General features: G+C 36.9%; 2 protein-coding genes across 4 annotated transcripts in view; one reads left to right on the forward strand and one right to left on the reverse strand.

Moving 5' to 3' along the window:
- On the forward strand, positions 1 to 21496 carry CCPG1 (cell cycle progression 1). Of its 3 annotated transcripts, none has more exons than XM_053988477.1 (9): positions 1 to 102; positions 4643 to 4714; positions 8620 to 8734; positions 9212 to 9291; positions 9491 to 9698; positions 13769 to 14023; positions 17008 to 17129; positions 18151 to 19562; positions 20754 to 21496. In XM_053988477.1, exons 2-9 carry the CDS (start codon positions 4655 to 4657, stop codon positions 20929 to 20931), a joined length of 2430 nt encoding a protein of 809 aa, XP_053844452.1. In that variant the 5' UTR covers positions 1 to 102; positions 4643 to 4654; the 3' UTR covers positions 20932 to 21496. The 3 variants fall into 3 exon arrangements, with proteins under 3 accessions (XP_053844452.1, XP_053844453.1, XP_053844454.1); XM_053988478.1 differs by having other exon boundaries at positions 67 to 102; positions 4591 to 4714; XM_053988479.1 differs by lacking the exon at positions 1 to 102 and adding an exon at positions 1762 to 1780.
- The window catches only part of PIGB (phosphatidylinositol glycan anchor biosynthesis class B), a 27296-nt gene continuing 21463 nt past the window's right edge, over positions 21486 to 27318 (reverse strand). The window contains exons 9-15 of the mRNA XM_053988699.1: positions 26829 to 26969; positions 26380 to 26431; positions 25758 to 25969; positions 24484 to 24548; positions 23480 to 23690; positions 22562 to 22742; positions 21486 to 21968 (exon numbers count right to left, since the gene is read on the reverse strand). Of these exons, the coding sequence (XP_053844674.1) occupies positions 21837 to 21968; positions 22562 to 22742; positions 23480 to 23690; positions 24484 to 24548; positions 25758 to 25969; positions 26380 to 26431; positions 26829 to 26969 (994 nt within the window). The 3' untranslated portion in view covers positions 21486 to 21836. The remainder of the gene's footprint in view (positions 21969 to 22561; positions 22743 to 23479; positions 23691 to 24483; positions 24549 to 25757; positions 25970 to 26379; positions 26432 to 26828; positions 26970 to 27318) is intronic.

Below are 27318 nucleotides of genomic sequence, written 5' to 3' on the forward strand. Positions count from 1 at the left end.
GCAGGCGCCGGCCCGGGCGGGCCGGGTTGTTTGTGACGGCGTCACCGGCGGCTGCGGCCGCGGCCCCTCGTCCGTGCCGGGCCCCGCGAGGGCCGCGCTCAGGTAGGCGGCGGGACCGGCCCGCGGGGGCGGCCGCCCTGCCCCGACCCGGCCCGCGGGGAGCTCCGGGGGCCGCGGCGGCCGCCGCGGGGAGGGGCCGCCCGGAGCGGGGCAGAGCCCGGGGCGCCGGGGCCGGGGCCGGGGCGGCCGTTCGTGGTGCAGGCGGCGGGTGAGCGGGGCCGCGCGGGGCGGCGGCGCTGCTCGGGGGGCGAGCGGGCTCCGGGCGGCGGTCAGCGCCGTGCCGGCTCCGGCCCTGGACGCTGGCGTTTGCCAGCTTCCTTCTCTGTCATCATGTGCCGCTGCCTCGCCGGCTGATGCAAGGTGCTCTGTTTCATAAACAGCGTCCTGGCGCTCTAACTGCGCTGGCGCCGAGCCGCGCTCCGTTCAGGTGCGCTCCAGGAACACCTGCGCCGTACGAGCGGTAGGGACTGAGCCGGGAATGCCCAGCCTTGCGAGAGTCTGGCTTGTAGAAAGCACATTTGTCTTTTCTTCATAGCGAGGAAATATTCTATATTCAATATGGGTTGCTAAATATATTCTTAGAGGAGAATGTTACTTAGGGGAAGGAATTACCACTTAGTAGAAATAATAAACTTCCATGAGAACCCTGAAGCGTAATAGCACTGAACCTATTTTTATTTCTGTTGTGCAACAAAGAATCGACTGTAGAAGAGAACTGAGAGTTTTTACTTGGAATGACAGCTCAGCAAACTCTGTAGAACACATTCATGTTCCTCTTGGTGCCTGTTACTCATCTTTGTCAATGCTTATTGAAGGTTATTTTTTTAGTCTAGGAAATCCTCTTTTTAGATGGTTGAGCTTAAGGGTTTATTTAGACTCAAGTGATTCTTCTTTTTAAGACTGGTATTTATTCTGCTTCACAGTGGATAAATAGGATGTGGTATCTCAGATTTATTTTTATATACGTATCTGGGATAACTTGGTATTGTGTTATCAACAGTACATATGGCTGTAAGCTTTTACACCTTATGCTTCTGCTTTACATTTCACTAAGGATAGGAAAATAGTTCACACTTCTGAATTCCTGTCCCCCCTCCCCCAAATACATACAAATTGAACTCTGAGCATAATGGATATTTAATTTGTCCAGATAGAAATTGAGAAGGTGATGTCAAAAGTGGCAATGAAGATACATAGTGAGCATACAAAGCCAGTGCACCACGGGATTGGTTTGGGTTGGTTTTTCCCCCGGTCTTTCCTTCTGGCTTGGCCTGACATACAGGAGACGTGTAACACTCTAGTGTATCCTCCACTTACCCTGCTGTTATTGGACTAGAACCCATTAGTGTCATCTCCATTCATTAGGAAGTTTGAAGGCTTTATGTCTTTTTAATTCCTGCTCAAAGCTATATTTTTTAAAAAAGTTGCATTCAGGAAGACAGTGGCAGCATTTCCAGCCCCTTTAGGCTGGTTGGAGAAGCACACTGGTTCTTAGTGGGTGTTTGTCATTTGCTGGAGAATCAAACTGGAGATTTTGTGACTGGGTCAGTTTAGCCATTGGGTTCAAATTAGTCTTCTTTTTTTTTTTTTTTTTTTTTTTCAGTGTACTTAGGGGATTGAATTTAACCTCAGATTTAGTTACAATTATGTGCATTTTATTAATCTGTTGCAGAAATAAGCTGTTTAGCTGATGATTGAAGTTTAGGATCACTGTACCTAGGTAATTTTTTTATTAAAGCTTGTAGGTATTTTTAATCTTTTAGATCTAACTTAGTAATAAAGTGCTTTAATTTTGGTAACTGTTTTATATGTGTATGTTTGCTGAATGTACCTGTAGGAATAAATTTATGCTAGAGATGCCCTTCAGTCTGATGCCAAGTTATCTATTGTAATTTGGCTGAATTTAGAAGTTTTAACCATAAATCTTAACCATAATTATTTTTAAAAATTACATTATTTTCTTAATATTAAAAATATTTAATATTTTAAAATATTAATTAAAATACTAATATAAAAATAGTTTCTATTTTCATGATTTGTCACCTGTATGCAGCTAAATATGCACCATTAATGTAGTACTCTGGCTGAATACAAATAAATAACTTCCAACTCAAGGCCATTCATCAAGACAAGTGTGCAAGAGAAAATGATGATTGTTTCTCTGCTTGTTTCTCTGTTTGTTTATTTAATATATTTTGATGATGTTGGTACTCATGGAGGTCCTGAAACTTTTGTTTGGGATGGGAAGACAGGTGTTTATGTGGCGCCCAAAGCCATGGTTGTATGTTGAGAACAGAAGATACCTTTGGGTTTCTGCAGTTACCTGTCAGTGTGTTTTTGGCTGGAGAGGAGGAGCAGGATGGTGTTTCTGTCATATTTGCCAGGCCCAGGATGAAATGCTGAGTTAGCTGGAGGAAGAGAGATATTGCAATGTCCAGCACAGAGCCTGCTGTGACAATTTGGGGTTTCAAAATCTGTAGATGTACTTGTGTCAAACTCTACTGGTGCCCTGAAGTTGTCTTTTAAGAATTCACTTCAGATTTTGCAGGGCAGCCAGTGATATTTCTGACAGGTGACGAGTTCTGGTGCTGGGAGTTACCTTCCTGTGAAAGGAATGCTGCTGCTCTTGATGCCTGGTCAAATTTAGAGTAATTAATGACAGCAAGCAGATGTCGTTGTCACATGTAAACTCTAGAACTTAGGCTTTGCCATTTGGGCATTTGTTATTTTGATGATTGAAGAAGTATGATTCAAAAATAAATCACGATTAATAAAAAAAAATAATCCTTGTATGTAGTGTGATTTAAAAAAACCCAAACAACTCAAACCAAAATAGATTTCTTCCCACCTCCTCCCAACCTGACATTCCCTGGTTAAGATTCCAGGAAAAGCACTAATGAAGGAAGAAAAACATCTACAGGAAAATGACAACCATGTTCAAAGTAGGGTTTTATAAAAAAATAGAAATTCAGTTTCTCTCTAAGTTTCATACCTAAGTTGATTGTTAGTGAATATTTGTGCTTAAACTGTTGTTGTGATTGTCACCATTGCCTTTTTTTTTTTTTCAGAGGAACTGTAAATATATTAGTTGGAGTTGATGAGCAAATAGTTTTATCTTAGAAAAACATTCAATAACTACCATAATGCAGAGATATGAGACACATGTTTTCTGTGTTTTCTGAGAAGCCTAAATGGAATTGGAAGTTTTATATTTTGTTGTGCCAATTTCTAGCCACACCAGTGTACTTAGATGTTCTCATTCAAAGTTTTCTGTATAATTTCTGTGTTGAGAAACCAGGAGTGAAGACAGGATTGGTAATAGAGAGCAGTTAAATTTAAACACATAGATGCTTTCCTCTGTGTTCTTCCTGGAATTAACTCTGAGTGGGAAATAAAGCAGGTGTCTGAAATTCTGTGATAAAAGCTTTATTGAACCATGATTTCATTGGCTGCTTTATTATATTGATGCATACTATAACAGGCAATCGATTGGAAATTGTTCAATTTTGGAAGATTTTTTCCACCAAGATGAATCCATAGTAAATTTTATATAACAACTCTATATATTTTTTTTTTTCCAAGGAACAAGAAATGTTTTAAACTTCTTTATAAAGTCTTTTTGGTAGTTAAGGACTTGGAAAAATTGATCTGAATATGATGTTAATGAATACTCTGTATCCCTGGTAAATTCCTGGTAAAAAGGAGAAAAGATATACAGGCAGCTGCAGCTGGACAGTTCTCTTCTGAAAGTGGCTACCAATCATCTGGTAATATTATTAAAAAAAAAATTATACTTTGGGTTTTCTTCATTCTGTTTTTGTAGTTCCTAGGTACTCTCAATTTTCCTCAGAATCAGTGCATTTGAGAGTACTTGAAAGGAGTGAAACAGGAAACATTGATTTTGCCCAGTAGGAAGAAAATTAGTTCCAAAAGATCCTAATCTGTTTCTTCTCAAAAAAAAAAAAAAAAAAACCAAAACAAAACAAAAAAAAAAAACCAAAAAACAAACAAACAAACAAACAAAACCAAAAAAAACAACCAAAAAAACCCCCAACCAAACAAAAAAAAAAAAACCCCAGAAAAACCCACCAAAACAAAACAAACCAAAACAAAAAAACCCACAAAAAACAAACAACAACAACAAAAAACCACCAAAAAAAAACACAAAAAACCCTCACTTTTTCTTGAATAAACTGTACTTTCTGTGCATGTAACAAAGCAGAAATTATTTAATGTCTTTAAATTTATCTATAGCATCATTGTTTAACTTTAGTTATTAATTTATTGACTAGCTTAGTGTGTGTCTAATCTAAGAGTTTTTTGGCTGGATGAAATAAGTATGTACCTAGCAAAGCTATATTTACTCCAAGTATAAAGAAGATAATAGGAAATAAGTACAAAAGAATATATTTTCTTTCTCAACTTTTATTCTGTTTTTCTTTTCTCAATTCCAGAATAAAAATTTTTGTGTTAGTATATTCTTCTGTAATGTCATGATTTCCATTCTTCTGTTTATTTATTTTTCAATAGAGCAGTGAAATTGTGTGTCTTGGATATTAAAAGAGTCTACTTTTACCTGCAGTGTGCTTTGAAAATGTCTGAAAATTCCAGTGACAGTGATTCATCTTGCGGCTGGACTGTCATCAATCACGAGGTACCCAGTTTCACATTGGTAAAGTTCTGTCAGTTTAAGGCTATCTATATGCACTAAAATACTATTTCAGCTTAGTAATTCTTGTTTTGTGTGGATCTTTGCATACCAACAGAGAATATAGAAGAGAAATTTAGACGTAAATCATGAAACTACTATTTTAAAAAATGTATACTTTTACTATAGTTGATAGAAATTTTGATATTTAAAAGAATTTCTTTTTCTGCAAAAGTTTTACTTTGAAGAGCTGGTAGGATTTTAGTGACATGCATTCTTCTGTTCTACCTGCCTGAAAACAGCATTCTATGTAAATTGTCTATTGTTGCTAATATATTTCCTGTCCTCCTGATAAATCTGTACCCTCACCAAAAGAAACAAAGTTGGGAATACTGGGCAGGAAAAATATCTTGTGCAGAAGGGAATGATTCCATGATTTCCCCAAGTTTTTTCTACCACTAAGGTATCTGATCCTAATTTCAGCAGTGTCTGTTCAGGAGCAGCTCTCTGTCCTTACACAGTCTTCCTTACAGAAAATTAGGATAGGGACAAGTGTGTATTCCACCAGTGTAATGGGACAGGTGTCTGGATCTGATGTTTGCATTGTGTGGATGAAATCAGTGCTGTCAGTGGAGTCTGGAGAGCAGGAGTCCTATGGCAAGGTCAGCACTTAGGTTTGTTCAAATGACTGCACTGACTGTGCTGGTTGACACGGTGCCTTCAACACCTGCTCAGGTGCAGACACATGAATGCAGATAAGAAGAGTGCTTTATCTTCCCTTCCCACAGTGGACAAGGCAGGCCTGGGTTGCTCAGAACCTCTGAGAAGCCCTTCCTGGTAGTGTGGGTATCCAGTATCCTTTCTTCCTTTAGTCCTGAGGATTTCTATATCTCTGCAGATCTTGGCTAATGTGTGAGTGTAGGATGGGTGGGTTGGTTTGCTTGTTTGGTTTGATTCTTATGTATTTAGCATTGTCTTGTAAACTGAGGAGGCCATTGAGCCAGAATCCTCAGGACAGATGGGTTAACAGTTTTCCTGGAATGACACTTAGGTATTGCCTGCATCTACTCATTGCCTGCCCCAGAAAAAAATTTAAGGACCAGTACTTGAGATATTTCATTCAGAGGAGGAAAGTAGGAAAAATGGCTGAAGATCATGCATAGTGATCAGCTGTTCTTCATTGCACACTCCCCTGTTTTGCAGATTATGATGAAAATGGATAACTTGGAACCAAGCTATTACAAATTTGTGATTGAACTCATGTTTTGACAGTTCGGTGTCACAAGTGATACAGTTGGAAGTTTATAAATATTGGGCCATGCTTTCATTTCTGTTGGTAGCAAAGTGGTATTTAAGAGATGGTTAAAACTTCTTTTCCTTGTTTTTGGCTGGATGACAGGTTGGGAATCTTGTCACCAAAAGAAACAGAACACTCATGCACTCCATTCCCTAAGGCTAAATGGGCTACAAGAGTGTACAGGCTGCTGGACTCACAGAGTTCAGATAAAAGTAAAAGGATTTAGAGGTTGAGTTCAGCAGTTGAGTTATTCAGCTGTGAAGTGCAGACTTTATTTTCATTCTTGGGATGGTTATTTTACACTGTAACTGCAAATGAATTATGCAGTCTAAATAAGTTAACATAACACAAGATTGTAGGATGGCTGGGATTTGTCTAGCCAAAGCAGAATAGATTTCTGTGACATGGAGATTTTGTGTTTCCAGTTATTCATCCCTGATTTAGTGAAATAAAAATGAGAAAACACTGGTGGTTTGAGAACTGCCATTAGTATTATTCTTCTGGTAGGACAGCTTTGAATCTGGGCATAAGGAAAGCAGAATGGATGGGATGGCCAGGTACCCTTCACACAGCTATTACCCAGGGAGGGGAGATGTGGACTTCTGTATACTGCAGTGAATTGATTTGGACATTTAGGGGTAAAACTGTGGGTTAGACAGATTTGGAGTACTGTAGTATGATTTTCTCACACACTGTTGTGACCTGTATTGATGATGACACAGTGGAACCTGTTTGTGGATAGGTTTTGCAGTGAGTTGAGGGGCAGGAAGTGGCTGTTCAGGCTGTGGCTGCAGGGAGCTGGCAGCTGTGTGTGCTGCACTGAGTGTGGGCTATGGACAGAGAAGCAGTGCTCTGCATTGTTGGACTGCTCCTAAGAAAGGACTTGCTAATTTCTGTAGGAGGGTAGGGAGGTGACAATATCTTTTCTTGACCTCTTTGCTATTGCTGAGATGGAAGAGTGATGAAGGTCCAGCACCAGAGAGTTCATGCATTCCCACCTGTGTGTTTTTCAGAGAGTTCATGCATTTTCATGTGTGTGTTTTTCTTAAAAACACACAGGTGAAAAATGCATGTACTCAGCTAGCCCTTTATCTTGGATTTTTAGCTAAAATTGTAATCTGTCTTAAGCAATACTCCTGATGTTTTTCTTCTCGTGGAGCCTGAGCAAACTGAAATGTTGTTATTCTTCTTATTATTCACAATTTAAGAAATTAATGTAGTGGTTCTATCACACCAGAGAAAATTGTCACATAATAAACCTGTATACCTATCTATAAAACACAACCAACCCAAAAACCCCAAAAAACTTTGTATTTTCTTTCCTGAGCTTTCACTCAGATTATAGTAAATAACTTGTAAATGAGAGGTAAATTTCTGCAAAACACATAAAATCAAAGTTGTGATACTTACGTAGTCAAAAGGAAAAAAGATACAAAGTGTTTTAAAAAAGAAAAAAGATACACAGTGTTTGATAGTTTACCAAAGCAGTTAATTTTTGAAGCCTTTTAAAAAGGAAACATAACTTTGTAACATGATTATAGAATGTATCTTATGCAATTCTTTTTGAGGCATCTAATCTTCTGAAGTACAGTATCCGTAAAAACAAAAGCATACATGTTTGCTTGAGTCCTGAAATGAAACATCCAGGGAAACTGATCTGGAAGTATTGCTGCTACTGTAATTTCACACCTGCTGGTGCAAAAATAACTATCTCTGTTTACAAAAACAGCTCAACTTATTTATGGATCAGAATGACTTAGTATTTTTTCAGTTATGTTTTGCATGTTTGTAGTTTGCTAATAGCCTTACTGGTGTCTCATCAGTATTTTTAAACAAAAATTGCAATATAAAGATTAAATATTTGGAATAGTCAAGCATATTGCTTGAGTTTAGTACCCTGCAGTCTCCTGGTGTTTTTTACTTGCAGTTCCTGTTGTGCTCTGGTGTTGTTGCTGCCTGGCAGCTGACTAATAACGAAGGCTCTTTTCTGGATTAAAGACAGAAATCCAATATAGAGTTTGTATAAATATTTGGTTTTGAGGTGTCAGAGATGTACTATATAAGCAGCTTTTCAAAATTTCTCATGGGAAGTGAGATGGAGTAAAGTTATACATAGTTCTTCCTGGCAGTAGTATCTATTGGAGCTCATGCTGGTATGCTTGAAAGTTCTATTTTTGGGAGGGTGTGTGTATTTACATACAATAGTTGGACCTGGGAGCAAGAATTAGATCCCATATTCAAAACCTCCTCTGTTTCTCTAAATTCTGTTTAATTAACGCATCTAATAATGACAATAATAATAGTTATTTAAAATACTCAGTGTAGTTGTTAATTAATGCCTAAATTACTGTCATTTTTCCCCTCTAGAATTGTCCTTGTCTAACTTTTTTTAACCTTGGTCATGAGTATTAGACATTAACACTTGTTTCACTGTAGTTAATTAGTTGGTATTTCACTTGCTTTTCTTTGCTCAAAGTTGTCTTCAGTTTTAAAGGCTCAGTTTTTCTGTTTCTGTTTTTATTACTAATATTCTGTTTTCTTTGTAACCTTTCTTCTTACTTTACTATTGGAAACCCCAGTAACTGTAATGTCCATTTAAACTCTTCACCTTCAGGGTTCTGATATAGAGACAGTGACCTCAGAAAATGGAAGCACAAATGACAACCATGAGTTTGTTTCAGAAGAATATGTTTCTTTGCAAGAAGAGGAGCAGGCAATTGGTGTGCAAGGTAAGATATTAAAAGAGGAGCAGTTTCATGAAATAGGTCAATATTTCTTGTAGGATTAGCACAAAATTAGTATTCATAGATTTTTATGTGCTTTGTGGACCTCTGTCAGAGTGTTTGCTTCACCAGTGTAATGGAAAATATTCAATCATTGACTTTCTAAAAGTATTTTTTCCTGAAATATGTGAAATTAGTAGAATGTCTTTCATTTCGTCCATACTTCAGATGTGTTACAGAATAATGTGCACTGGTGTTGCTGTAAGATAGTTTATAGAAGTGCTATTGATAAAAGAATTATTCCCTAGTAATGTCATAGATCAAATAAGAATAATTTGGAAGGGACCACCAATGCTTGTATGCCTAAAAAAATGACATTATGACACTGTATTTTAATATTATATGGGTGTGGGCATAATTTATGGTTGCTGCTTTTAATCCCATGTTTGTTTGCTTGTTTATTTCCTCTTTTTATTCAAATAGCTCAGTGCAACAATGATGAAGAGATCCCAGCAGTAGATAATACTCCATCTGGTTTAGAGGAAACTCAGACAGTTCCAGAGGTAAATTACATTACAGACTACATTATTCAGAAGCTTCTGTAAGCCCCATCTATCAATGGCAAGAAATGTTTTGAAGGCATTAAAATAAAGACACAAATTTTTCCTTTCCTGAAGTTCCAACAATTCTTAGCTTTTTGTTTGTTTTAATTATTTCATGTTTTTTGTGTCTGAATAATTCTCACATTGTCCCTTTCTCTAGGGAAATAAAGAAAAAGTTCCTGATGATGGGTCCTGCATTGGAACTATTAGTGATGATTCTGATATTGTCACACTTGAAGCTCCAAAACCAGAAGAAACTCAGAGTCAGGAGGAAACTCCAGCTGATGGTGAAGAAGCTCAGAGTTCAGAGGATTTTAACATGGGTTCCTCCTCTAGCAGTCAATATGCATTTTCCCATGTAGAAACTGGTAAGAGCAATACAGTCCTAAGCAACTGTGTGCAAAAATGTCACCAGGGAAAAAACCCAATCCAGTCTTTGGTTAAGGAGCCCACTTTTTGTGGAGAGAGGAAAAAAATAATAGTTTTGTTGAGTACATATCTAAGTATTTGCATTCTCTAGAAAAACTCTAGGTGCCCTCTATTTTTGTCTAAATATTTTTTTTCTATTTTTTTTTTGTCTAAATGTATGTCTGCGATCTTTTTATTTGAAAGCACTCTCTCTCATTAAGTGTTCACTGTTTTAAATGGAAAGTTAATTTGTAGCATATCTTGGAGAATAAAATAACTTTTAGTTCATAGAATAATCGTAGGTTTTCTCTTTGCAATATTTTGGGCTTTATAAAGAGTTGGCATAAATGATTAGCAAGTGGGAGATGATTTTTGGTGCCATGAGGACTAAGCAGTATGACTACAAAAACTTTGTACCACATTCATAGCTATGGAGTGTACATTTATATATTTAAGATACTCCCAGTGCTTGGCTGAAATAAGCAGTGCATTATAATCAGGAGGAAGGAGATGAATATTTGTCTAATGAAGAACAACAAACAAAACTCCAACAAATCCAAACAAAAAACTTCCTGTTTTGTTGCTGTTCTCTAGTCTTCCTCTATAATTCTTTTTATCTGCTTATTTGTAATCTCTTCTGTTCTCTCTATGGCACCTTTGTATTGCTGAGTTTTGTCTTTCAAATTAAGTTTATTATACAAGCAGGATTTTACCTAAAATACTGTTCTACCTTAGAGTAGGATACAACATCATTAAATGTTCATGTGTCTGTATAGTATCCACTGGAAACAGAAAGTGACAGCTTAGCATGTAATTATAACCAGCGAAGATTTGTAACAAAGCTGTCACCTTCTTCAAGTCTTCTGGGGAATCTGACTTAATTTTTAAGTTAAGATTTAGTTGACTTTGTTTTTTTCTTTTAGGGATGAGTTCTAAAAGTGTCTTTTTTTCCTCCCTGTGTTTTTGTACACAAAAGTCAGTTGGCTGGAGAAGCTGTGGAAGATTCCTGATTGTGTAAGGGGATGGGGAAATGAGGTGAAAGAGCATGTATCTCGCAGTCTCCCTTTTCAAGGTGGTGTGATTAAATTTGATCAGCTTGTGCAAAGCTGATTGCTTAAGGCTTGCATGGAGTGTTCTTACAATTTTTGAAAGCAATCTGACTTGATCATGTCGTAGTCATATTCTAGACAGATGCTGAAAGCCAATCTTCACTGGAGAACTTGGCTAAGCTGTGGGTGTCTTATGTGCTTCTTTAAAAAGATGTTAACCTTGCATGCAGGTTTGGAGCAGACATCAGTAAGGTTTGTAATACCTTTGAATGTGTGTGCTGGATTGTTTCAATGCATAGTTCTTGTTGGATTCCAAGCCTGCGTGTGACTGACAAAAAGAATTTCATCCTTCTAACATAAGCTGATTTCAGCATGGCCTTTAGTGCTGGGTATTCAGCTGATCAAGTATTGCAGAAAATGTCAGGAGTACTTTTGAAAGTATTTTAAATGCTGAAGTTTTAGAGGTGACAAAAAGTGTCAGCAGAAATCTTTGCCATCCACTTCCTGTTGAGTGTTCTTTTGTGTTGGAAAAGGATGAGCCTCAGATTCATCCTAATGTAGATACTAAAGCATTCTACAAGGATTTTCTGCCACTTCTTTTTGCGAATTAGTTCCTATTTGGGTGTCTTCATCATGCAAACAGAAATGTTTTAATATTGCTTCATGAATGAAGTTCAGCCAGCAGTAGTACCGATATGCCGCAGCGAACTGTATCTGAGCAGTGTCCGTGCAGAAATATCAGCTTAATCTGATTTCTGGTATAGATCTGACACTTCAAAATCACATAGAAACTGGGATTTTGGACTGCTATTGTGGTCACACTTGGTTTCATTTGTAGTCCTTTCCATCCTGGTACTGTTAGAGCACAGCTCTGTATTGAATTCTTACAGCAGATGTAAGGCAGTGTCATTCTTGCTGTTGACAAATCGGCAGTAAGTGCTTATGAATGGCTTTAAGTATCTTACAGTATTTTTCTTTCTGAGAGTCATTTTTTGACTCCTTTCCTATTCTTTGCTGTCCAGTGTGTATCCAAGATTTTCCCCATTTGGCTAGAAACAGCTTGCTCCTTAACCATTTCTGTATTCCATGTGTGTAAGCTTCTTTGGTTGTTGAAAAACCCTAGAAAACCCCACAGATGAGCAAGAAAAACATCTCTTACTAAGTTTGTCCTGTATATTTCTCTATAGCATCTGACCTCTGCATTCTAGGAATGCATTCTGAATGTTTGCCATTGTTTTCCAGGATTGGGAAGTATGCATCTGCTTAAATGACTGGGTCTAAAATGGTGTCCTTCTCTACTAAGCTATAGAAATTAATTTATGTGTCTGCATGTCCAAGTCACTGATTAAGTGATTTGTCTTTATTGCAAAGTCTGCTTGGTTGGTCTGGTTTGACTTATGTACTAAAATGGAGTTTTTTATTAAGGGAGAAAGTTGTCTTTCATAATCTGTCATGTTACTTGTCCATGGACTTAGAAATTAGAAGTGTTCCAGATACTAATTGATGATCTTTTCTGGGCTTGATGCAATCACCTCTTTCAAGTTGTAATTTATTTTAAGTGAAGAATCTTAAGTGGTAATGCATTTTATAGATAATAGCTAGCGCTGCTTGGCATTTTTGTCTGTTCAGTGATGTATGCATGGCTTTGCTCAAACAAATGATTTTTCAGTTGTGAGCTGTTCAAGGACAGCCTCTCTCTCTTTGTATTTTTACATTCTGAGTAATGATGTCTGATAAGAGAATGAACAAGCATATTTCTAGGAGGGGCACTTGGATTGTGTGACTGTGAGCAGCAAAATTAGTGTCCAAACAGGAGCACTTTGTCATGTCTGGAGACTTCACTGATCCCATTGAATTTATTCCAGACATGTGAATTAGGTACAGAATGTAGATAGTTGAAAGCTGGTTTTCCACCCTACTGCTGCTTCCCCTTGGAATATTTACCTTGCACTTGAAAGTTATGCTTTTAAAGGAAGGAGATTAAATAATAATTACTTATCTACTGGATTATATAAATCTATTACAGTACATGCAGCAAACATTTGTACAAATGGGAACAAGCAATTACAGCTCTGTTGTTATTTTCCTGGTTAGAGTATGTGGCTTTTGGGCCATTGGAACATGAATGTACAAATGGTATAATAAATACCTAATATTGCAAAAATTATATAAAAGGTATTATTTAAGGTTAGAGTTTGTTTTTATCTCAAATATTGTCCAATTTATCAAAACTTCAGTCAGGCAACAGAAGAATGTTGGGAAAGAACAAACAGAAAAGTACTTGAGTGGATTTTTTCCTGTGCAGTAGTGGTTTAAAATAGCTTTTTTGAAAGGTGGGTAAAGATGTTAACAGATAGAATATGGTAGATATTAAAAGTAAACAAAATTACATGTTTAAATAAATTTACATCTTGATTTTGAATATTTCTAATAGCTACATCAACGGAACTGTAATGGAATTTTTTCTGCAATTGCATGCAGATCACAGAATGAAGTTTTTTGAGAGTGTGTAACAAAACCATGTCTGTCCTCTAGGAGGCCTTCTTGTAGCAAGCTTTTATATTGCTTTTTCATTATTAAGTATTTCAGTTTTAACAGCCGCAAGAGAAGGAAAACTGAATCCTTTGTCTTTTTACTCCACAAGAATTTGCAGGGGCAGTACATGTGGATGCTTTAGGAGACAGAACTGACTGAAACACTTTGCAATGAATGAATGATAAGTGCCATACCGCTTTTTAGTGATAATTTCTTGATTCTCTGTTATTTTGTTTAAAAAAATTAATTTTTAACTTTGGAGAGCACACATTCCTTGCATAATTTCCAGCAAAACGATATCATTAGAATTTTAATTTTCTTTTACTAATGTTCTCAAAGATAAACGCCAAATCTATTTTGCATAAATATTACCAATCTGGATACTCAGTTTGCTCTTTACCACAGTATTTAGTGCATTTTAACCACCGCTGTATGTTGCTTTTCAGTTTTCCCATCCCAGGCCAGCCCCGACGAGTCCAGCAGCGATGAAAGCAGCAGCCCGAGCAGCGCGGCCGTGCGCAAGCGGCGCCCGCGGAAGCGCGGGGTGTCGAGCTCCGAGCCCGAGGGGGCGGCAGCGGCGGAGCCCGAGGCGGAGCCGCCCCGGGACGAGCAGCACAAGCGCCAGTTCAGCAGTGGCCTGAACAGATGCATCATCCTGGCGCTGGTGATCGCCATCAGCATGGGCTTCGGACACTTCTATGGTGAGTTCAGGGAAAGCAGGACACACTGAGTCCACATCTTGTGTAGCAAATGCTGTTTTATTGCGACTCCAATGTTTTTGCTTGTTCTGTGTTAACAACCTAAACCTAAAAATGAGTGAAAGCAACTGCAGCTGTAGTGGTAATACAGGGAGGTCCTTCAGCAGTGCAACTGTATGTAATATACACTACTTCGTACAGTAATGTGGTAAATAGTAATTTTTCCTGAGTAGCTCTAGTTTTATATGAAAATATGCCTTTCTAAAAAGACATGTGATTCAGTTGCAGATGGGGATATCATTCTCTTTGGATTTGGTATTGACTAATTGTTAGGGATTTAAACTTTGGCACTTCTTTTGAAATTTGTATTAATTTTCACTTGATCCCAATTTTTTTTTTATTCTCAGGTAAACCTGAAGGTAAGAGCCTTGAGTGATGTACTGTGGATGCTGTGCTTGCATTCAGATTTACTTTTTAAACTGTGTGTGTGTATGTGTACGCACACATCCAAATATGTATGCACACTTACATTATGAAAATAAAACAATAAATCAAGTCTCAGGAATTGCTGATGTATGTGGGATTATAGGAACAACTAATCCAATCATACAAACACACTTTATGTAGTAGTAACTGGTGTGAAAACTGGTTGGTGAGCATTGGCATGATAGAGGCATAGAGGAGAACAGCACTATCACCAGTCTATGATAGTGCTTGTGAGGGGAACTTGAGATTTCAGTTGTTAATCACTTCACTCTGTTTAGTTTGGTGCTAATGATAAATACTGTCTTTTTAAAGAACTTGGAGATCTGTGGATGAAAAATACACTTTGAACGTGGACTCAGGGTAATACATTTTTTAAGGAATTCACTTGTTCATTCATTGAATCTATACTTCTAAATAAAAATTGTCATCATTGATGGCAGCATTTTTCAGCAGAAGGAAGACAACTTTGTGTGGCTTCAGTTGTTGCTTCTTCAGGTGAAAGTTCTTCATGGTTATGTGATAACTTAACTTTCTACCACTAGAAAGGAAGTAAAGTTCTGCTTCCATCTTCCTGTTTTTAAGTTTGTGTTTTTTTTCAACACAAACTTGCAGAGAGAAGTGCATCTTCCTAGAGAACTACTTTGTATTTTTGTGGTTCAGCTTGGAATTAATGTTTCCCACAGCACTCTTTTAATGTTAGGCTAATTGTTATGTAAGAGGATTGGAAAGTGTAACTTTTCATAAAATTACTTTCCTTTTTTTTGAGTCAATATCAGAATAGTGTTTTCCTTTTAGCTAGAGCTCTAGGACCCCCTTAAGACTTTCAGAGATGTAGAAAGCAACGAGGGTTAGATTTTAATCAACAACTGTATCCTAATCAGTATTAAACTGAGTTAACTGGCTTTATGATGCTCTAGGAAGGAGAACTGAAAGAAGGCAAACTTTTCAGGTAATAGATGAAGCTTAAATTAGGTAGAAGGTCCTTGCCAGAAAAATGTCACCTTATGGACATTCAGATATTTAACTTTTTTTCTTTAATCAGAAACTGCAAGGGGGACTATAGCTAAAATGCTAGGGATTTGGATTGGTTACTTAAAGGATCTGAAGGATACTGTGACTTAGAGTACCAGCTGGAAACACAAACCAATTACTGAGGAATGACACCTCAATATGTTCATTTTCAGTGTTGTTAAATGTCATTTTTGCTTACTGTATCTAAAATAGGATTTTTGGTAAGGAGAGAAAAAGAGCTTTAAGTGTTTTTCTGTAATTCACATTCTACCTAACATGAACCTCTGATAATGTGAAATGATGATTTTTCAGATGCAGGCTTTAGATTGTTAGGATCGATGGACTTCCTCAAAAGTATCTATAAAAGATAAATATTAAAACCAAATTTACTGTCAGTATACTTAAATTCATTTATGAAAGGATCTATGCTCTCAAGAAGTGTTTACTAGGACTCTGCAGACTTAAAATCATTGCTGTAAAAATGTTGCCTTCACTTAGCTGAATTGAACTATTATAGTTCAACTTGATTTAATATAGCAGTCTTTTTTTAAGGTCACACTTTACAATAGATAAAAATTAAGATAGCACAAAACATTCATCAGTGTAAGTGTACTTATAGTATTTCTTCTGTTTAACAATACATCTCCCCCGCCTTTAAATACAGAAATAGAGCTCTGAATATGCTGTATTGGCTTTGAAAGAAATACCTAAAAATTGCTGTTGCCTTCTTTTCTAGAGTCAATTCAAGAGAATCTTAAAAGCAAATATATAAAAACTACATCCGTGTTAGGATTTAGAGAACATGTGTTAGGTGAGGAAGTACCAGTCAAGAAGCTGTTCTTGACAAAAAAATTTGGTGGCTAATACAGCAAAGATACCTTTTCTGAAAACTAGGGTGTCTCAGCCTTTATCTGACAATTGAAAAACAGGACACTTGCTTACTCTGCAGCCTTTGCTTATGGATAAGAAGGACATGACAGGGCCTTCAATACTTGCTGCTTTGTGAGCAGTGTGTAATAATTGTATGTCTGCATGAAAATTTAAACACTGTGCTAATCTCCTCTTATTCATGTAAATCAATTAACAGTCAAGGCTGTAGTTCTGAAGTGGATAATGCATGGACCAATAGTCTCCCTTTTATCCTGGTTGACTTGCATGTTACTAAAAAACTTACAGAGAAGTCACAAATATTCTTTCCTGCATAACTTGTTGGTTTGGATCTAACTTATTTCTATGTAGTGTTCCAAAATTCCTTTATTTGTTATTAATGAAAAAACAGTGTAGAAGCAAATTTTTGGGTCTAAGAAATGGTTTGTCATTGAAAGAAACAATTTTGCTACAGCTAAACAGTTACTGGTAAGGACAGGGCTAAAGTGGCAAGGTAAGAATGCTTTTGAGTTTGCAGAGAGAATGAAGATGATGTTTAGGTTCCTCTGTTCCTCTGCTTACTCTAAGTCAGTCTATCAAAAGAAACTTTTTTATCTTTGTAGGTACAGTGCAAGTCCAGAAACGGCAGCAGCTGGTGACAAAGACACGTGAATTAAAAGATATGAAAGATGACCTTTACCAGTGCCAAAAAGAGCAAGGAGATCAAATGCACCACAAAGTGGGGGTAGGTGTGAGCTTAGCTGGAAGTCATTGCATAATTCTGTCATTATGTATGTATTTTGCACAAAGTGAAATGAATTTCTCACACAAATCCATTAAATTTTTGTCTTTAGTAAGTTCTTTCAGGGAACTTTCCCTTGAATTCTTGACAAATATTTATGTTGATTGAATTTGCTCTCGGAATGTGCTTAAACATACTGGGTTTTATGTCTGTAGTCTAGGAGTTATCTGGACACAGAGACTCTGTTTCCCTGTGATACAGTGCCAGGTTGTCATTAATTGAGGACAGCTGAAGTAGAAAATGCTTGTAAAAACATGTTGAACCTACAGGTTTTGTGAATTTGCTTTCTAAATTATCAATGGTTATTAACTTTTTAAATACTTAAGCCGTATTTCTGTTTTTTTACTGTTGCATCATCCAGAGAGAAGATATGGGAGTCTTTTTTTTTTTTTTTTTAGGTTTTCTTTTAGCAGCATTTGTATATAATTCAGTATGTTCTAGAGCTTGTCAATGATGCCAACAGACTGGGGCGTTCCTTTTGTGTTAGTACATAGTTACATGCACAGGTATTTTCAGATTAGGTTCAAAATCACTTTGTGAGTTTCTGCTCCAACAGCTAAATGCCTTTGCTTCTGCTAATTTTTTTGGTAATTTGTAAATCCAGCTTGCTGAACATAAATCAACAGCAAAGATGCACATTTTGATTTCCTTTTAAGATGTTAGAGTTCATGTACCCAACTGTCTATGCTTCAGCTAGTTAAACCAATACAAGTGAGGGGTGATGACCTCTGGCTGGCTGGGAGAGTTTCTCATGTGGTCTTTGTTGCCAAGAAAGTGTGTGATAAACAAACCCAACTGAAATAAACAAACCAGCTCTATTTTTGCATCTTGCTTTGCATGTTTCACTGCATCCAAAATGACAAGTAAGCTCTGTTTGGGCTATCTTGGTTTTTCATCTTTCTAGCTAAAATTGTAACAATTCTCATTGTAGTATTTCTGCTTGTTTTCTTTTTGTTTCTTTTAGTCACTCAAGGGAGATCTTGCCACATGTTTGACCTTTACTGAGGTGGAGAAGAAATCGTTTGATTCTCAAAAAAAAAGTCTTGCTGCAGAAAATCAGCACCTAAGAGAATCTCTAGAGAAAGAAGAAAAAGCTTTGGCCTCACTTCAGGAAGAATTAAGGAAGCTAAGACAACAAATTAGGAACTTAGAAGATAAAGGTAGTAGCACTGAATCTATTGTAATAGAAAATCAGAAACTGAGGGAGCATTTGGAAGAAGAAAAGCAAAGGAACAGCAATTTTCTCAGGCAAAAGGAAACGCTCTTTGCAGAGGCACAGATGCTAAGGCGAGAACTGGACAAAGAACGTCACGTTACAGAAGCTCTGAAAAAAGAACTAGAACAGTTAAGTTCTCGTCAAACACCTGACAGTGCTGCTGCTGATGATGATGAGACATTAAGAGAAAATCAAGAAATAGAAACCCTGCGAGGAAGACTGGCAGAACTAGAAAAAAAGCTAAACTTTGAGCAGCAACGCTCTGACTTATGGGAGAAACTGTATGTTGAAGCAAAAGACCAATCTGAAAAACAAGAATTTAATGAAAATGGACAAAAGAAAGGTGCTAAAGGGCAAAGTAAGAGTAGAAAGAAATCAAAGGAGACATTTTTTGGTTCAGTTAAAGAAACTTTTGATGCTATGAAAAATTCCACAAAAGAGTTTGTAAGACACCATAAAGAAAAGATTAAGCAGGCTAAAGAAGCAGTGAAAGAAAACTTGAAAAAATTCTCTGATTCTGTAAAGTCTACATTCAGACACTTCAAAGATACCACAAAAAACATCTTCGATGAAAAAGAGAAGTCATCAAGCGATAAAAGATATGAGGCAAACAAGAAAGCTCGAACTTTTTACCGAGACCATAACTCCTACGAGAATCTGAAGCACATGCATTACAGGGGACCTCACATGCCAAAAGAATCCAGAAATGGAAGGAAACATCATTTTACAGCATTTGAAAAAGATTCAGATTCCCAGAAATGTCTCAATGATAATTTGTGTAATAGAAAACATCAGTTTGCCCTGAAGGGCTGCTCTGGTATTTTTGAATGTGCTCATCAAGAATTCATTAGTCTCTTTAACAGAGTTTCGGATCCCATCAGGGTGGATGAATTTAATCGGCTAATGAGAAAGTATGTGCAGCAAGTTGTACATAACTTTCATCACTGGAGAGAACTAGAAAATTTCATCAATAAGTTTTTTCATAATGGATTGTTTATACACGACCAGATGCTGTTCACTGATTTTGTTAATGATGTCAAGGATTACCTGGAAGATATGAAGGAATACCAAAGTAATAATGAGAAGGTTTTTGAGGATTTGGACAAATACGTCTACAGATACTACTTCCATTATGATAATTCACCCCAGTATGGACCCAGGTTTGTTTCCACGTTTCCTGAACTTGATAACACAAAGAAGTGTTTTTTGTAAAGACAACCAATGTCCTTGTTATAATGGATGGTCATTGAGCAGGTATGTGTATGTATGCATGTGTGTGTATACATATACACACATACATATGCTAGACGACTTCCTGAAGAACTTAGTGGAAATATTAGATTATGTTATATAAAGTGGATCTGTAGAACCTGTATATAAATTCTGTGTGTGTGCATAGCACAATCTGATGTTTCTGCTGGGTTCTTTAGAAAACTGTAACTGTCAGTAGGATTTCTTTAGACCAAACAGCTCTGATTGACCATCTGATAGAATGAGGAACTGTCTTGGAGCATTAACTGGGGCTTCCTTTTTGCCCTTTGCTGAATGAGGTTTTTGAGTATATTTGAGATGTCTCCGAGTCCTGTTCTGGCAGATACATTTCACTACTTTCCTGTAGATTAGTGTAATACTGGGTTAGTCGGTATGCCCAGAGCAGAGCTCTTCACACAGCAGGCTTTAGTTCAGATCCTGACCCTGATTGAGTTTTGTTCAGACTTGCTCACAATGGTCCTTGGTGTTAATTGTTTCCTACATTCCTTTCCTGGAACTAAAGGTGTTCTCAGGGCTTTACAACTTTACACTTGTATTATTTATCATTTCATGTACTTTACTGCAGCTGGAAGTCTGAACTATTATTATTATTTATATATTAGGGTTACTAAGTATTAAGTGAAGTAGCACTTTCTCCTATTGAAAGCTGAACCATGAGGGTGATAGTTCTATTATCAACTCCCCAGTTAATGTGGTTTTGGCAAACACATAAGGTTTATGATTTTATTTAAAGTCCATCTTCCTAATTTGTTATCAAATTAACTTTATTTTTAAATTAAATACCTAATTTGTGAGAATTTCAGTTTGCAGCAAAACAATCCCAAATTCTTTTACTGATACTGTTATACAGAAGGTTGTGGTACCAGCTGCATTTTTATTTTTAGAAGGCATTTCTTTATTTATACAATCTTATTGATTTAAACAAACAAATGCCTTCCCCATTTTTCTAACAAGCTAAAGGACTACTTACTACTAATTTTGTTTCCAATGAACTTCAGCATGTTAAAAGCTGTACTTGAAAATGTAATTGTGTTACAAAATGCTTTTAGTAGTAATAAGCTTTTGTTTACTCCTTGCAGTCGACCTAAAAGACCTTATACACAAACTGAAAATTCCAGACATGAAAAACAAGCTCAGAAGTACCAACACCGTAATAAAAGAGAAGGTAAATGGTATAAACATGGTCGCACTAATGGAAGACACATGGCAAATCTTGAAATAGAATTGGGGCAACTACCCTTTGATCCAAAATACTGAGTAATTTATTGTAAAAATTAAGATTAAAATTCACATGCTCTCTGGAAACTAATTGTTTTTCAACAAAGCAGCAAAATGCAAGTGTTTTTTTCTGAATAATTTGATTTTTACACATTTTTGTTAACAGGCAGAAGTCAGGCTTTCTGATTTGCATATTCTGTACTGTTGCTTTAACTGTTCATTGGAAGTAAAGATAGTTTGGGTGCCAGCAGTATTGTTGCAGAAACTAGGCATGCCATGACCTGTGTATGAAAAAATGCTTAATTGCATTCCATTAGTGTAGTTAAAGCTTGAGCCATGCATAATGTACCAACTACTAACTCCAATGTTTGATATACTAACTTCATCTCATCCTTCAAAAAATAGATCAACTTTGTGGTAATGTATTTGTTAGTGTTTTGTAATCTTATATTTGCTTCCTGTCTTTGGGGGGGCTTCAAGAGCCTGTTGAATTGTGAAGAATTTGCTGTGCTGCATTCTAATCAGCGTGCTGATTTAAACACTTGAAATGTCTTGCATATCTGCATATTGTAGAAGAAAAATAAAAGAGACACTGTGGGTAAAAGTCTTTATTTATAAAAGAAAGTCAGCATAGCTGTACAGTTCTATAAAAACAGTCCAGTCTTGTCTGTATTTTATTGTTTAAGTATTCATATGGTAATTTTGGTCTTCCCAATGTTTTCTAGTGCTGTAAGGTAGGTCAGCAACCCCACCCTGCCCTACTGCTATGAAGCTGCCTTCAGGAGGAGGTTTATGTGTTTGGAGGCAGACACTGGCTGCCTCATGGGACTTCCCATTGACTTCCCCAGTTTCAGACTCACTGCTTTCTCCTTTCTGCACTATGAGGTGTAAGCATAGCTACTGCTATGCAAAACTGATCTGGTCCGAGGTCTAGCCACTGATCTTCAGGGATAATTCATTTCAGTTTTTCTCCTGTAGATGGAGATGTGGCTTCCAACTCGTCCTTGAGGTACATGAGTATGAAAGACAGTGGCTATTTTCTCATAGTCCCTTAAAGCTAGAAATGATGATATTTCCTGCAAATGAACATACATTAATTTCCACAGTAAGAAAACACAGCTGAGAGCATAAGAATAGTGTTCCAAAGTTTCTTGAAAACCATCAGTTCAACTGTCCCTTGGAAGCTTTATCCTTTATTTTAGGAAAGCCTGCTAGAAAAAGCAATACCTATCCTGTTTGATCCTGTCTGGAGCAGATATTCACCAGCCACTGTTCTTCGACTGCATGGACTTCATTAAAGATTTGAGGGGTTAAAAGGTACTGTGAGTAAAGGTGTTTTTAGTTTTCATTGTTGCTTACTTAAAAGTGCAGTTTCTGGGAACAGATGGCACATTTGTTTTAACATGGATTGAGAAGAATTCCATAAAGAATTCCATTACTCTGTGGCCTGTAGAATTCACACAGAGGAGAGGGCATACATGAACATTCAATATATAGCAGTGGCATGATATCAATAATCTTATTATGGGCTAGAGGGGTCAATTTTAACATAAGCTATGTTTTAAAAAGTTGTGACAACAATTTTCAAAAATTTTAACTATAACTCTTCCCTAATTTATTTTGTAACTTATCCTCAAAAGTAGTTTGTTTCATCTTGCTGTTACCATACCTGTTCTAGCACATTGAAGAGGATCAAGTGACTGGGTAATAACGTGTCATTGTAAAACTCCTTATTCAGCCAGCCAAGTGGGTTAGAGTAAAACACATCTGCCTCATCAACATAGCTCACATTGCCAGTTAGGTTTGGGGGACACTGAAGGAATCTCATTTTTAGAGGACAGTGAACATGACTAGGGAGATAAACAAAAACACATTTCATTATAAACTGACCAGAATCAGAGATTTGAAATGACTCAGTACTTCAAAAGACGCCTCAGTCAAAACAAAAATCAATTTTTTTTCCACAGAGTAGTATTTTCTTCCCTTCAATACTTCATACGAGAGCAACATAGAGCAAGCAGACTCAGCTCCAAACTGCTGGGACTGTTGTTAGCAGTTAACAGAAAATACATTTATCTTAATAAAAATACCATTTGCACAACATCAGTTTCTTAAAAAGGTACTTTTCCATATCAGCTTCACTGTTTATATCTGCTTTAACATTTTATTTGCCAAGATCTACTGAAAACCTTTTGCAATGACCTAAGTCACTGTTGTATGACATTTCTTTACTGCCTAGCTGCAGAAGTAAAATTAATACATTTTGATTATAACAATTAGTGTTTAATTTTGCTAAAAATGTTACCATAATGAAGAAGTGTGACATAGTGAAGTCATTAGACTTACTGCATATCCTCATACAAAGCTATTTCACAAAAACAAGTAAAGCTTAGATGCTGAATTTTATTCTGTGGTATAAGCATTTGGCTTATATCCCCTATTCACTCTGTATTAACTGTATGAAAAATCAAAACTCTTCCTGTATACATTTATATATCTCAATTTATTAAGCCTTGGAAAAAAGAAATCGTGATTTCTGATTAAGAGTTTGGATTCTAAAGTAGTGCACTGTTAACACTTCTAATACCTGTAAAATGGGGTAGAGTGGCATGGCATCAGGATGAAGACAAAAGCTTGTGACTGCTGAGAGTGATTGCAGAGCTGCTGGATGTGACTCATAACATCCAGAGTGCCTCGCTGGTGAACCAAACCTGTGTACAGGGCTGGGACTAAATTGGATAACAGCAGGAAACTTGCTGCAGTTTTCTTCCATGCTTTCAGGTATTTTAAAGAATATCCTATAGAAACATTTGAGTAAGTCTGGGAGATTAACAATTCACATATTTTTGAAAGTACCCTAATACAGTGGCAAACCATTACTCAGTCAATAACAATACTTTGCTTTGAGATACTTTACTACAGTGTTGAGTCTTTACTCTTTGAATGGAAATTCAAACGCTTTGAATTTCAAATGCTTTGCTCTTTTAATTCTTGGATTTAACAGAGTAAATCTTAAGCCTACACCTGTCTCCTGAAATACAGAAATACAAATTCAAAACCAGTGCTTTGTCTATTTAAATTTAATTTATTGTAGTGAAAAACAGTCCATTCAATGGTTTGGGTGAATGATATATGGCAACTTACTGATGTGTTCTGATTCATGCAAGTCCACATAGAGCCAGAATAAATGGTAACTACATGTGCATGGCTGTGGTATTCTTTTTCTCCAGAATGCTGAAAACTACAGCATTCCTTTATTGTTATTAAATTTTGTGCTTCTAGCCTTGGAAAAGCATACTCCTTAATTTTTTTCCCATCTTCAATCACTGCCCCTTTTCCCCACTTTGCTTGAAGGAGCTAATAATTGGAAAAGGCACACAATTGTCATGTTTTTGCAGGAAACTCTTATCCATGCTAAGGATTCTTTATCTGCACTGCAGTCACTTGCTCTCCCTCATCTTTTTTCTTTCTCTTTTTAACTAGCTGTAAGAAAAGCCTAGGCCAATTCTAAGACTCCTTTATCAAATAAGGTAAAAATCAGTAAAAAGTATATCCAGGTAAGGTTGCAAGACATTTGAAACCAATGCTTACCACAAAATATCATGCAGAATGGCAGTACTGGGTAGATGAACCTGAATTCCTTATGGCTCAGTGTGCTGTAATAAAACATACAGTTGTACAGCAAGAAAGTTAAATGCTTCAGTTCTGTTGACAAAATGTGTTTTAGAGCACAGAGGACTGGAAGTGCACGTGCATGTATTAATAAGCTTTTAGTACTGAAGCATTTAAGAGTAAAAATCCAAATTGTCACTTCTGAAGAACATAATCTTAATTCAAATGTACTTATTATTTGGTCGGTTTAAACCAAGCACTGGTAAAAATTCCTACAATTAAGTGGTCTGATTCTTTGACAACTAGATGTAATTTAGTCAGTACTTCAACAATCTGCTTTCTGTAATAAGACACAATAAATAGTGTGGATGAAAAGCTAAGATTCAAGTACCCATTTGTATCTAGCAAATTAAGAGTCACCCCTGCTAATACAAAAATACACAATTTCCCATGCAAACTTCTTGGGCTTTTTTGGGGATTACTGCAACACTCATGTCTTGGGAATCAAAGGGGTTCTTACAAAACTAAGGGAGGTAAAAAAGTCCTAAAGCCAATAAAGCTATTTCCAGTTTTGAGTTGGAAAGAAGAAATTGCATTTTTGGTCTTGCTACTGATTTGCTGTAGTCTATAACTACGATAGTATAAAAGTATTTATTGCTTAGTATTATTTACTTGCTGTATTTTTTCTTGTCTGAAAGTGTCTCTCCTGTTTAATCTCCAGTTAATTCTGATGCTTTAGAAGAAACTTACCTTTTCTTATACTTCTGAGCTTACAGTGAGAAATACAGCATTATGATAGTTAAGAGCTGTGTATAAACTTGTGAATGGAGTAAGTTTTAGAAGTCTAAGAATATCTCATCTTACTGGAGATGTATTGAAGAACCAAATGAAATGGTGTTTTCATTAACAGACATCTAGTGTATTCAGTTTTCTAACTAGTTCTATTTTTGTTTAAACACCTGCTGGGTGATTGTTGGTTTTGGGATTTTTTAAATTTCATTTCATGATGAATTATTTTATTCTTTAAAGGTCTAATCAATTCTAAAGATACATGTTGGTGGCAACACAAGAAGCAGTATTACACAAAATTCTAGAACCAGTTTTATAACTGATGGCATTTCTTGGAGTGTTTGAACAGTTTCAAGTTTTCTATCACTTAACCTGAACACTATGCTGCTTTGTTCTGGAGAGGACAGGAGCTTTGCAAAGAACACAACCAGTGAGAGGCAGCAGTTCCACTCAGGAGAGATTACCTGTACACCAGCACTGTCCAGATCACTGCCAGCAGAAGGACGCGGTACCTCCTTGGTGCCAGTGCACAGCCGTGAATAAAGAACGGCAGATGGGGACCCAAGACAACTGGGAGTCCCTGAGTGAAGTACCAGTGCCAAGGGTGAGAGCCATAAAATGTTCCCAAATTCTGCAGCACGTTGAATTTCAAGAAGTTCAGCTGAACCAGTACCCACTGGGAGATAGAGGGGGGTTAAACACAAATCCAAAGTCAAACCCAACAGCTACACTGAATTACAGTCATCACTGGCCCTATAGATCATATTTTCACTCCTATTTCAGGCTTTTTTTTTTTTTAACTAAGACTCAGCATGGACTTCCTATATTTAGCAATTATCACAGAAGTGTGTAAGTTTGTAGTCTGTTGATAACTATTGAGGATTGAGCATACTGATTTTATGCAGTATCATTTGAAGTGCCTGAGAAATCAGTGTTCAAGGGTTTGTGGCTTAAGGATATATTTAGACATCATAGGCCAGACACTGTCACAGAAACAAGAGAAGTCAGAGAAATCTGAAATAGCCATCAATGCTAAAATACTAAACCCCAACCTTCTTCTTATAAGTCAAGTTTAAAACAGCTTACCTCACCAAAAAACACACGGTCAATTATTAAAGAGGTTCCTACTGTGACCAATCTGCAAAAATGGAAAGTTTGTTGCACTGATATTGCCTGAATTGCTTTTGTATCTTTTCCAGCTGTCAAAACTCTGATTCCCAGTATTTTTGAGATTATCCATAGTCATGTCCATTTTACAGTGGCCACTTGCCATCACCTGGTATCCTTGGCAGAATCCCAGATTAAGCTGGAATGCTGCTCATGTCTCACCATCATGAAATCTTTCCTAGTGCTTTTTTGCAGCATATACAACAGTTTAAAGGAAATGTTTCCCGTCCTTAAACTTTTGCAAAAGGACTTTACTTGTTCTCTTTTTTATTTACATGATATCAGGTTTTTTGGCTTATCTGCTTTTGCAGTGGCAAAACCAATCTTAAGATGCAGCTGTGCACAGTTTAAATTGAGAAAGAACTTACCCAACTGGAATGCAGTTGTATAGGATAAGATCTGCTTTCCTCTGTTCTTGCAAAAAATGGCTGAAGACCAAAGGCATCCATGGGATAACAGCAGTGGGACGAATAACAATTGCAAGTGCAACCAAAGCTAAATACTTACAACTAAAAGGAAGAAACATAAAAAACCCAGCAGCTTATCAAAAGGTCTGGTCAATTCTTTTGCAGACAGTGACATTTCAACAACTGTCATGTTTCTGGCCAAAAGTTTTTCATACTGCAGGTAACTTTGCCCCTCTGAGTGGAGATACTCTCTCTTGCTTAGAAGGCTGCAACTCTAGAATTGCTTTGTTACAATGGAGTTGCTAACTAGTGGTACCTACTTTAAAATAGCGAGTGATAAAGAAAATTGTGACCACAAATTCACCTATATCTGACCCCAAAAAGCTTTTGTTATCTTTTCCCAAGTTACTATATATTCCAGTGTTTTACAGTTTAAAATAAGCTTCCCGTA

The sequence above is a fragment of the Vidua macroura genome, chromosome 12 (assembly GCF_024509145.1).
Source record: "Vidua macroura isolate BioBank_ID:100142 chromosome 12, ASM2450914v1, whole genome shotgun sequence".
NCBI classification, from domain to species: Eukaryota; Metazoa; Chordata; class Aves; order Passeriformes; family Viduidae; genus Vidua; species Vidua macroura.